Raw genomic sequence first — 13,302 nt, forward strand, 5'->3', positions numbered from 1 at the left:
TTTTTTGATGGATGAACTTTTTTGGAAAATGAACCATGAGTAAAGTACTCTCGGTAATTTCGGGATTTATCCTCTCCGTCCGCACACAGTACCATTTTACTACCGAATCTTGCTCTTTATCCTCTCGTATGCCGATGCCCAGTTCTGGGTGTACACAACTCTCCCTCTCCTTCTACTCGAGATTCTTTTCTCAAAGGATGCTGCCCGGGTCCCGGCTGTCAAAGCGTATAAAAGTTTAATAAATTGAAGCATTGTACGAAATGTTTGCCGTCGCCTTTCGGTTCGTCAAATTTGTTGGCAAATGCATGCCCCGCTAGCCCCACAACTGAAGGAAGAAAGCTGAGGTTTGGGTGGCAGTTTTCACTTTCCCTCCGGAAGACATCCGAGGTTTCAATTGGCGAAAGAAGGACCTTTTGAATTGTGAACCCTTCGCCAATAGAGGGTGCCTCGTGAAGATGTGACATTTGGCAGGAAATGAAATTTCATTTTTCGATTGGGTTGAAGAAGCTTGAGGGGGGGAGGGAAGCTTTAAGATTTGGTTTGAATCGATTTTCGATACTTTTTTGGGAGAAACACTATAGAAATACTAACCCATTACGATGATATGAAAACAGATCAAACGGATCCACGACTAAATCGTCGAGTGTCTGTCATCGGGAGTCGATTTCAACAAGGCAATATCGCCAGCGATACGATCTGGAGTGGCAGAGAGTTTTGTCTGCTCATTCAAATACCAATCAACAACCGCGTTCAAGCAGATTTGAGCAAACCGATATGCCAAACAACCGTGAAGTTCGCTTTTTCTGTGTGTTGCTGCTCCTTCTGTTGGTCCTGGATTTGTTCTACGAACAAACTGCCAACAAACAGTCTGCTTTTCGTTATCCGTGGGGTTAACCCCCAACAGGTCAAGCAAAGTTATGAGCAAACTGAAAATTTTATAGAGTTTTTCACTGTAAAAAGTGAGCTCTCTTTTGAAACTGTCAAAATGAACATCGTTGAACAGGTATTAAATGTGAATTTCTTATACAATACTGAAGTTTTGGCAACCCTGTCAAAAGTTAAGTAAACTAAGTTCAGCTTTCTTCATGTTTTCAGCCAAAAGAAAAAATCGTTCAACCAAGGGTTAAGTGTGCGGTGTACTACGAAAAACAAACTGCGAAACGGATCAAAAGGTTCCGCTTATCGTGGGGAATCGATCTCGGTCGGGTTGTCTCGCAGCACCACCACCAAATCTGGTTCCGCGCCAGGAGAAGAACTTCGCCCAAAAGTCGAGCAGCGAAGCGTGTAAAGTGCCTATCGTGACCGGTATTTTTCAATCACACAAATCCACTTTTCCAGCCCCAACTCCGCCTCCTCCTCTAACTTTAAGGGCATCATCATTTACCCCTTGAAATGTGATTGGTGGGAGGGGGGGGGGGGGGGGGTAAGGAGATAAAAAGCACAAAAGCACGCACACAATTCGATTCTAATTAATTTGCCCGTTTGTTGTCAACGTCAGAGCTCTTTGAGCTTTTCTGGAACTCTCTTTCAGGACATTTTGGAGTGTGTCCGCTCGGCTGTCAACCACCATTAAGTGAGCAGCAGCAGCGTTTTCTATGGAAAGTAGATAATAAGACTAAGAGGGAAATCTGGCGAGGGGTGGAGAAATGTGGACAAAAATCGCAGATTAAAGCTCTAGAGAGGTTCTTTGGAGAAAATCAATTTAAATCAAAATTTGAAAAAATCGTTTAAGTTCAAATTCCACTCTTCCAATTTTCTAAAAAATCAAATTTCTGCAGTTTTTTTTCAATTGTCAATAGAATTGAAGTTTTAAAGTCTGAAAATCTGGCAACCCTGGCTCCAGTTATGACCACATAAGTGATATTTATGATTTTTTACCTTTCTGTATGAAAACCATGTCCAGATCCAATATTTAACACATCGTTGGATGAGTCATCTGAACGAGTCTTAAACATCAATGATCTGGCAACCCTGCCTCATTTTATGACTACTAAAGTGATGTTTATGAACATTTTTGAAGCCGGATTTAAGTTTTTTGTATGATAACTATGCCCGGATCCCAGTGAGGTAATCGAAATGCATTCCAAACAAGTTTAAAATTTTGTAGATCTGGCAACCCTGTCTCAAATTATGACTGCCAAAGTCATGTTTATGTAATTACTTAAAGCATGTTCTGATTCAGCCTCATTTGCAGAGAACTCTTCCCGTGGCAAGCGGAGTGCGGCGATCCCCAGCAATCGAAATCCTTTTCGCAGTTCCCGCTTAAGCATGTCAGCGAGGCCTTTGTTTCGAGCTATTAGGCGCGGCTTTTGTGCGAAAGTATTAATCAAATTTATCTCAAGCAGCAGCTTCCCCAAGTCGCGAATACTGGCTGCTGGTGACTTGTCAGCACACTTGGGGCTGTAAATACACTAATGGAGTCCTGAAGTGAGCAGCCTTCCGATGGGCACGCCGAGATAGTCTTCATGGAGTGGCCTCCCTCCCCTTTCAGATATAAATTGACGATAGTCTTCAACAGACCATCTCGTACCTTAATTTGTACTGTTTTTCCTTCTTATTCTTCTTCACGAAACGAAATTGGTCCAAATTAGCCTCGCAATGACACAAGTCATTTTTCAAAACCCGACCTCAAAACGGACCGCCCGCTCTTTGTTTCTGCGGGGCAGATAATATTTTCGCAGGACCTTTTTTACGCGCCAAAAGGTTCACAAAAAAAGGAACCGCTAGGCCGGGCTTGTTATCTGATTTTGCGGAAATCGGGAAAAAAGGAAGCGACTCGAAAATGAGCATATTGAAATTGAGCTTTTTTTGCGAGAAAGTTGCGCGCAAAATTGCCCCCGCGAGACAACCGATGGCGCTGGCGGATGGTTAGACTGGATGGAAAATTTGATAATTGGCATGTGATAACAGTGTTTTGGGGGAAAGTGAGTGGGTTCATTAGGATGCTGGATGTCGGTCAGCCAAGCTAAAAATCGTTCTGGAGAGATTGATCAAATGTAAAGTGAGGAAAATTTGTGAATTTTTCTACTGTACCGCCAAAAATTTGCGTCAACTTTAAATTGTTCATTATTGTGTGAAGTTTAAGATTGGTGTTACGATCAACAGTTTAAAAGAAAAATGAATTTGGTCGCATTTATCAGTCACTTTTGACAAAAGGAAATGTATGGCACTGTATGCATTTCCTGCATTTTTAATATAATACGATCGCTAGTTCTTTAGTACACATAAAAAAAATCAATCTTGGAAGGTTTAAAATTTAATGATTATTTTTGTGTACAAGTATTTTTTACAGAAACTGATGCCGATGTATGAAAAATTACAAATGCTCCAATGTAAAATTACCAAGATTGTTGTACTATGTATGTTTTAAGATTCTTAATCTAAAAAAATGAAAAAAAATCAGAGCAACTTAAAAAAATGTTTTTAATTAAATTGTTTACTTTGAATAACAACTAACACACCTTGAATTAGCTCATTTACATTTACACAAACATACTGTAAGTTTGGTTTTCAGTTTAAAGACCTTCATATAATCTTTTTTTTGCAATCCAAGATCTGGTACAAATGCTCGAAAAGTAAAAAAAAAAAATACAAAAAACAGTATTGTTGTAATTTGTTTCCAGTTTATGTTAAAAATGCAGTAAATTTCAAAGGTTTTTGATGGAAGCTTTGTTATGAAAATTTGTTTTATTACTACTTAAGGTGAAGCCGTTGATCATTTTTGAAGAAAATTGATCATCACTCTAAAATGCTCTGTTGTGAATTCAATTTAACGAATTTCTGTACACGGAGAAAAAAAGAGTTCCCAAAATCGTGAATAAGTGTTCATTAAAATGGGATCCACGAACAAGACGTTTTTGAAAAACGAATAACAGTTAAACAAAAATTAACAAATCATTCAATGGGTTTTTTTAAATCTTTGTGAATCTGTAATAAAAAAATATCAGACATAGTTTTGCTTGAATTCATTCTATTTTGTAAATATTCATGATATATTTTTAAGAAATTTGTCAAAAACATTATAATTTCGGCATTTTTTTCGTGGTTTTTTTTATTTTTATTTCTTGAGTTCAATGAATCCATGCATTACTTTGTAAAAATAGTAGTTTATGCAACAAGTTGCAAAAAGAGGATTTTTTCAGCACGAGTCGTACATTTATCCAACGTTTTGCAACGAGTTTTATACAACATTTTTTGCAATTCCGAAAAACACACACTGAGTGAAATTTTATGTAAAATTTTCATTTATTTTGTCAATAAATCGTTTAAATCAAAAAAATGTTGAAAAGTGTTACTTTTCGAAACAAGTGCTGAAAAGTTGAACTTTTCCCATTTGAGTGCTGAAAAGTAGAACTTTTCAGCATTTTTTTTTTGAAAAGTGTTGCTATTCGATTCTGTTATTTTTGGTACAGAAAAGTAGGCTATTTCGTCATTCAAGAATGACAGGAAAAGTAAGTAGTTTCACGATGGAATTGCAAAAAAACTATTTTGCATCGTCAGGGTAATGGAACCTACCCTTAAAACTTTATGGTTGTCATACAATATGAGCATGCGAATATCCGAAAATCTGTATCCTGAGAAGCGTTTCCTATTTGGTCTCTTTGACAAATTTGTGGGTTATTAAAAATTAAGGACTTTTCAGAAAAAAGTACACGAAAAAAAAGATTTTTAGTTTGATTTGTATTACTAAAAGTTAGTCCCCAAAAAAATATGTTTTCAATTTCTGGAAAAAAGAAACTTTTACAAAAAAAGCAAAACAAATCACAAAATACGAACCACTATATTCCGAGATATCGCGAGATAAAAAATGAGGGCTAGCTAGATGTCACTGAGAAAAAGTTGTTTTCTCAAAACAAACAATGTCAAAAAAGAGAAAAAAAAAATTGAAGAAATTTTCTCAGCTCTTTAAAACTTTATTATGCAAAATTGCCTCTCCGTCATGAAGTTAATTTTTAAGCCACAAACAAACTGAACATTTTCTGAAAAACTTTACTATTATATGCCTAAAATTATAAGATCCTGCAATTTGTGTAAATGTGTATTTGTACGAATGTGTAAAGTCATTTTCGATTGCAAATTGATTTGAACAAAATTTGTTTAGAACATTTATTATGGAGCAGTTCTCTACGAAATCGGTATTTTTAATTAATTTTAATTTTTGTATTTTCTTTATCCGGCTGAAACTTTTTTCGTACCTTCGGTATGCCCAAAGAAGCCATTTTGCATCATTAGTTTGCCCATATAAAGTTCCACACAAATTTGGCAGCTGTCCATACAAAAATGATGTATGAAAATTCAAAAATCTGTATTTTTTGAAGAAATTTTTTGATCGATTTGGTGTCTTGCGCAAAGTTGTAGGTATGGATAAGGACTACACTGCAAAAAATGATACATGGTAAAAATTTTTTGGTGATTTTTTATTTAACTTTTTGTTAGTAAAACTTGATTTACAAAAAAAAACACTATTTTTATTTTTTGATATGTTCTAGGGGACACAAAATGCCAACTTTTCAGAAATTTCCAGAATGGGCAAAAAATCTTCGACCGAGTTATGAATTTTTGAATCAATTCTTTTTTTTTCAAAATCGAAATATTGGTCGCAAAAATTTTGCAACTTTATTTTTCGATGTAAAATTGATGTTGCAATCAAAAAGTACTTTAGTGAAATATTGATAAAGTGCACCGTTTTCAGATTATAGCAATTTTTAAGTAACTTTTTCCAAAATAGTCTCATTTATTAATTTTTTTAAATTAGTGCCCATTGAAAAAAAATATTTTAGAAAAGCTGGGAAGATTTTCTATATTTTTCATGTTTGAACTTTGTTACTCTTAGTTGCTGAGATATTGCCATGCAAAGGTTTAAAAACAGGATAAATGATGTTTTTTAAGTCTCACTTAAACAACCCACCATTTTCTAATGCAACTAAAGGTTCGATTTTCAATAATAAAATATGAATTATTTGTGAAATTTCCCGATCTTTCGAAAACAATAATTTCAAAAAATTTAAATCAAGACTTACATTTTAAAAGGGCCAAACATTCAATAGTACGCCTTTTAAAAAGTTAGTCCTGATTTTAGAATTTAGAAAATATTGTTTTTGAAAAGATCGGAAAATTTCACGAATGTTTCATATTTTCGAATGACCGAAATTTTAGAGAATTGCTTTATGGACAAAAATGATATTAGATCAAGTTTAAATAATTCATTTAAATATTGACAATTAAACCTTAAAAATTAAATATTTTTTAGTTTTACAATCTATAACATTCGGCAATCCTGTTTTGTTTTTTTTTCAGTTGGTATAATTTTTTAAGTTTGAAATATGCTGATTTTTAATGCAACAAATTCATCTTTTTCAAAACTTAAAAGCCAGCTACTCACAGCAACCAAACAGTGGCAATTGTTTTCCGCAGCTCGGAACTAACTTTTAATTGATGGAAAATATTATTATCGTTCCACTTCTGTCCACTTGCGCTGGTGCCACACCGGATCGATTCCGAAGACCGGTTAATTACCCGGAACCCCCCTCTCCCACCAACCTTCTCAGCTGTGCAATCATTCAATCATAATTAATTCAAAACGCCTGGGAAACCAGCGAAAGATAGAGTGCTGAGTTCAAGAAATAAGAATAGCTCAAGAATTCCTTGCAGGACAGACGAAAGAAAAAAAACTTGACTCGTTCAATTTATAGAATATTGGCGCCCTTAATTATGCAGAGAAAACCGTTGGTTGCTGACGTTTTCCAGACTCCCAAGAGGGTCGACTACTTTGAATGAAGCCAGCGAAAATTAGCCACGAAGAGCAAAGCGTCCAAGATGACGCCGCCGGCTGACCACCGGAAGCGGATGGTGGGGAAAACCACTTGAGGGAAATTATTCAGCATCAATGAGTTTTACTGGTTATCCCCTCGGCCAGGATCGGTGAGTTGGTGGCTGGGGGGAATCTGCATCCAGTGGAAAACAGGACGAGAGAGAAAAAAAATCTAGCACAAAACAATGGAAAATAATGATGAAAATTTTCCACTAATTTGCAGCCGCGAGCAGCTTAATTACAGCTGAAGGGGAAAATTAAAATTATAATGCTTTACGGCTGCATCATATCGGTTTGTGGCCGTGGTGCGGATGGCATTTTTCATGATGGTTTTTCATTTTTTGTTTTTTTTTTTATCACGCAAGCACAATGACCATCGCAGCAGAAGTGGTGCAGAAAAGTGGGGGAAATAATAATTAAATCTTGTTGTCATAGAAATTTTCTCTTAAAACACTTTTTCAAAAAGTAGTTGAACACGTTTTTGAGAAATAATATTAGTTAAAATTAAATGATCCCAAAATAATTTTTACTTTCAGCATCTTCGAAAACGCTTTGGAATTTTTTAAAGTAATCAAATTTTTGATGGTGAATTTATGTGCTGTCTTACAGTTTAGGAATTTCATTTAGAACAAAATTTTTCATTTTAAAATTTCGTGTTTTTTCTAACTTTGCAGGGTTATTTTTTAGAGTGTAACAATGTTCTACAAAGTTGTAGAGCAGACAATTACAAAAATTTTGATATATAGACATAAGGGGTTTGCTTATAAACATCACAAGTTATCGCGATTTTACGAAAAAAAGTTTTGAAAAAGTTACTTTTTGCGTTTCTCTTTGTTTCGTCGTCCGTGTCTGTCGCGAGTGACCATGAACGGCCATGATCGATGACGACCAACTTTTTCAAAACTTTTTTTCGTAAAATCGCGATAACTCGTGATGTTTATAAGCAAACCCCTTATGTCTATATATCAAAATTTTTGTAATTGTCTGCTCTACAACTTTGTAGAACATTGTTACACTCTAAAAAATAACCCTGCAAAGTTAGAAAAAACACGAAATTTTAAAATGAAAAATTTTGTTCTAAATGAAAAAATGACCCTTCTGGGACAATGTAGATTCGAAAAGTACATTAAATTTCCCATAAAATGACATGTTCCAAAATTTTTTACAGTCGAGTAACGGAAAATGGGAGAATTTTTAAAACTTTTTTAGTGTTTTTTTCGATGAAAAATACGTTTTTTCGGAATTCTGAGTACGCCATCAAATTGGGCGTCTAATTTTACATAAAAGTCCCTTTGACACCAGATTTCTATCTCATCACCGTTTCAGGCTGCAAATTTTTGAAAAACACCTCTTTTTTCGCATGTTCAAAAATGGAAGGGGTCGTACCGCCCCTCCGTCAAGAGATATCAAAAAACGGACCTCGGATTCGTGATCAGGGACAAAAGTTACCCCTTAGGACAAAGTTTCACGCAAATCGAAGAGGGGTCGGGGCAACTGCTGTGTGAGTTGGCGGAGAATTACCCATCTATTATTTAATTTCAGTCACAATGATCAACCGATTTCCTTTTTTCCTGGCATTGAATTAAGTCAACCTTTGAACCTCTTGTTATCCCCTTTTTCAACCATGGAAAACCACTGTCTCGAACCTAATGTGATTGTTCAAAGCTCCCCGATTTGACATTAATCCGATTATTTTAAATTATTTCGGGTGACCGCATGCAAACGGATATGTGTGTCACTTTGTCTAGTCTAGTCGAGGGGGGTTTTTTCCTTAAAAAAGAAGACAGCAAATCAACAAAATTGGCCTTCGAAATTTAACGACTAGATTTTCCATCAATTGGAAGCCAGACCGGTTGCCAACGGAATTAGATTCAACATTTGTTATCGGGCTTCGAGCGGCGCGCCAAGGTTCTGATTGACAAGATTGATTCGTTTAATTTGACGTTGATCCTTTGGTCTTGTGGTTTGGATTTTTTTAATTTGACATTTTTCTTCAGCAATTGATTTTATTTTTTGGCGAAGGATGGATCTCATTTTTTTCTATCATGACTGAAATCTGTCTATAAAATTTAATTTTGAAATCTTTTGAATTCCCAAATAGGATTGCAAAATTGTTTTAAATTCTTATAATCTAAAAAAAAGCGAACGACTTCGGAAGCAACTTTTAAGAGCGGCTGCTTGGCTTTCTGGAACCGACCGCAGCCGTAGTAAGCGTGTGTAACCACTGTCGCGCCCGGAGGTCCCGGGGCCCCCCTAACCACAAGCTATAGGAAGAGTGGCATAGGGACAACCCTCCGGCTCCTCCGGGGTGCCTGGTAGACACGACACGCCAGCTGAAAAATCCACGGAGGTGCTCAAGTGACCCGGGGCCCCCATAACCACAAGTTTCATGAAGAGTGGAATAGGGACAACCCCCCGGGCATTTGAGCCCCCTGGATGAGGTCGCATAAGGGGCAAACCCCCATCCCCTCGGACGAACCCTGGACTACGCTGGAATATCAACGCTGAGACGAGAAAAGGCGAGACGACAACGAGAAAGACGACATCATCCTGTGGAGAACCCGTAAATTTAGTGTAGTTTTCTTTTTAATTGTATTTTAAACGTAATGACACCGGAGGTAGCAATTTAAAAAGGTGTAATCCTTACGCTGCTGTATTTAATAAATAAACAAACAAACAAAAAAAAAACAATAAAAATTGAATTAATTTTCTATTGGCGTTATATTTTAATTAAAAAAAACTTGCTGAAGTCAAACCCTGTTAAACTTTGAAAGCATTCACTAGATGATATTTTTCGATAACGTGTAGTAGTTTCTTTTACTTAATAAAACATAATACTCATTTTTTTCGAATAATATGGATTTGCGCAAAATATCGCATTTCACAAAAACAGTCAAGTTTTCAAAATTTAACATTTTGATGTGAAAACTATGCGAAGTTTTGTGAAAATTTCATTTTTTTACGGCATTAAAAGATGCGAAATTTTATATGCATTTTCAACAAACTTCTTATTCGTTTTTTATAAAATGCCGAATTTTGTGAAAATTTGTGTACTTATAAAACACAATTCAAGTGAAAATGCATACAAAAATTTGTATCGTTTGATAATGAAATTTATAAAATTATTATTATTTTCATGAAAAATGGAATTTTGTGAATATTTAATTCACTCTAAACAATTAAATTACATATGTATGTGTCACTTAAAACTAATATAGAATGTTATGATTTTTTTTGTGTCTTGGTGATACAGTATTTTATGAAAATTTCAGTATTTTACAAAAAACACTTTGATGTGAAAATGCTACCCATATTTTTAATCAGAATAATTTGAGTACTTTCATACAAAACGGTAGTTTGTGAAAATTTGAGTATTTTATTTCAAAAACTTCGCATCATTTAATACTTATATTGTAAACTATCAAAATTTCAATATTTTCTCGGAATACGGAATTTTGTGAAAATTTAAAAAATAAAAAACTCTAATGTTAGATACAAACAAAATTTCACTTACCGTCGTCATGGGTGACATTGAGTCTAGAGGGTGAGATTAAGTCATACAAAAACGCCAAAATTTGTATGACCCCATCTTACCCCCTCAGACCCAATGTCACCCCTGATGACGGTACTTTAATACCCATGTAAATTATATTTTTTTGGTACTTCTTTAAAAAACAGAATTGTGGGCATTTCTGATCTAAAAATGAACTTTTCGTAGAAAACTCGTAGGCTAACCTTCATGTATAAATATCGACTCAAAATCGAAAACTGAACAAATGTCTGTGTGTGTATGTGACAAATATTCTCACTGAGTTTTCTCAGCACTGGCTGAACCGATTTTGATCAATTTGGTTAAAGGTTCCATACGTAAGTATTGATTTATGTATACAATATTGTTTTTGTATTAAGGCCGTTGCAAATATTTTTCAAAGTTTATGTCCCCCCTCCCCCCTTCAAAGTTGGCCTGAATAATCAGGGGGCAAAAAAATATTTTTTCGAAAAACTCCAAAATGTTAATAAATTTTTTTAATTTTTTTTTAATTTTTTTTTGAGTTTAATAAACTGAAAACCAGTTAAAATTCATTTTCCCGCGTTTATAATCATATTCAGCATGTTTAAACTCCTCTGTAAACATTTTAAATTTTCATGAAATACCAATGTACATTCCCACAAAAAGATCTTTTTTGCGAAAAAAATATTCCATCAATACCTCGATATTTTAAAAACTAGTGATTGGAAAGAAACTGTACGCCTGTAAAATGCATTTTAAAACACTTTTTTTTGTCCAAATGTTGAAACCTAGCCTAGTAATTTCAATTTTTATATTTGTTATTTTTGCCCCCTCCCCTCGACTTTGGTCAGAGCCAAGGGACATAAACTTCAAAAAATATTTGCAACGGCCTTTTCTGAATGTAAGATAAGTGACCGAAAATCGACTAAGATATTATCATGTTAAACATCGTTAGTAATATAATCGAAAAAAAAAAACAAAACTGTCTCATGTTATTGCGACTCTTAAGAAAAACTAGATGAAATTGTGTCCAAACCCATCAAATCACCAATTTTTAAATTTTTGAAAGTTAAAAATGCAGAGTTTCTCAAAAAAAAATCAACATCTATCTTTAATATTTTTCTTTTACAAGTTTGAAATGGTTAAAGATAGTAATTCAGTAAAGGTCAACATCAATCCTCACGACAGAGAAATTCAACAAACCTGCTAAATCAGTGCAACAACCCGATCCGACACACCGACCTACACCAACCCAACTGACCTTCTCCAACCCAAACTGCAGCACGCATCTTCACTGAAATGGTGCGTTGTAACACACCTTGTCCAGCCGGTATGGCGAATTGCCCCAGCAGAGAGCAGAGTGTCAACCATTGACAACCTGTGACCGGTTGATCTTCCGCAAATAAAACTTGTTCTGTAATTGCTACCACCAGCACACTTGATGGTTGAGCTTTCTGAGCCATAAATTTAGACGAATTTGAAGAGTGCAAGATCTGAAGAGAGAAGCAAAAAACTTCTAGCTAAACGTGCACGAAGATGCGTTTTGCTTTTGCATACGAGTTGTTCGGCATTGCGTCGCTGTCTGCAGTGCGGAGGATCTTGTTTGGCTTTGGTTGGTTGAAGTACCCGCATCAAAGTGCCGTTTTGGGGGGAAGTTTTGGGATGCTTAGAGTTCAGTTCTTGGTGGAGGAGAGATTTTTTTGCTGGTGCTTTTCACCGCCGTTGGTTCTACTATATAAAGTATGTGCTGTTGGGCGAATCTACAGCCAGTTGGTGGTGAGCTGGATCAGATTCGATAGCTCGTTTGCAAGTTCGCTTCTTTTTTGTTTGCCTTGGGTACAAGTTTTTCTTGCACCAGAACACCGCGCATCATCATGAACAAACAGTTTGTGAGTAGCTGAAGGGGGGGTGTGGTGGGAATTTGTCTGGATCAAAAGATTAAACTTTACTTGTTTTTTTTTTCTTTCTCCCTCGGGACACAGGGACTCTTGCTGGTGGTGGTCTCGTGTGCCATGGCTGCACCCCAGCGAAGACCCGTTGCTGCCAACGGTTCCGGAGGAGGTGGTGCTTCCAAGGGAGGTCCGGAAAGTACGGCCACAATCGTGCGCCAAGAACAGCAGCTCAACGCGGACGGCTCGTACAACTTCCTGTACGAGACGAGCAACGGCATCCGGGCGGCCGAGAGTGGATCCGTCCCCGAGGGAACGCTGGCCAACGGGGAGTTCTCGTACACGGCCCCCGAGGGTGACAAGATTGCGCTGGCGTACGTGGCTGACCAGGGCGGTTTCCAGCCGCAGGGTGCCCATCTTCCGGTGGAACCACCCGCGCCGGAACACGTCATTAAGAGTCTGGAAGACATCCGGGCCAACCCACCGAAGGACTTCAAGGACTTTAACGCGGCCTTCCTCGACGCCGTCATCGCCAGGCTGAGGGCTCTCCAAGGCTAGACAAAACAACGGAGAAAAAGAAGAATCCAACCACCATCAAAGAGTTTCGTGTTCGTCCTGCCATTATTTCCACTTAGGCCAATTTATGCTGTAGCACAACTTCCTAGAAGCAAATAAAGAATGTTTTTCTCCCCCACGCCGCATCGGGATGTTCCGAGGGGAGGAAAGAAAAGAAAAAGCTTTCTGCGTTGGTTGCCCCTATTACAGACCGGTCCGACAAGAGAGTGGTTATTATTTTATGCCCACTGGGCTAACGACAAAGATCGATGTGTTTCGGACTTGTTTCCTGGACCTCGATGTGTTCGTAATTTGAAAGATGTCATTCAATGGACATTAAAGTTGTACAAGTTACGGACTTAATTGCCCCTTTGGTTCAATCATAAAGTTTGTTATTTTTTTGTTTTTGATTATTGTTAACCCTCTACAACACAACTCCACCTTTAGACTTTCAAAAGCATTTTAAAGAAGAACTCTTGAAATTTTAGAAAATTTATGGATTGAAAGTTTCACTTGTTTTTTGTGACTTTGCCAAT

General features: G+C 36.6%; 1 protein-coding gene across 1 annotated transcript; it reads left to right on the top strand.

The window, feature by feature from the left end:
• The first annotated feature begins 12,095 nt into the window (after positions 1–12,095).
• Positions 12,096–12,796, top strand: LOC6053146 (endocuticle structural glycoprotein SgAbd-3). Its single transcript, XM_001869251.2, has 2 exons — positions 12,096–12,211; positions 12,305–12,796. Exons 1-2 carry the CDS (start codon positions 12,197–12,199, stop codon positions 12,767–12,769), a joined length of 480 nt encoding a protein of 159 aa, XP_001869286.1. The 5' UTR covers positions 12,096–12,196; the 3' UTR covers positions 12,770–12,796.
• Positions 12,797–13,302: the final 506 nt, after the last annotated feature.

Source organism: Culex quinquefasciatus, chromosome 3 (genome assembly GCF_015732765.1).
Source record: "Culex quinquefasciatus strain JHB chromosome 3, VPISU_Cqui_1.0_pri_paternal, whole genome shotgun sequence".
Classification (NCBI taxonomy): domain Eukaryota; kingdom Metazoa; phylum Arthropoda; class Insecta; order Diptera; family Culicidae; genus Culex; species Culex quinquefasciatus.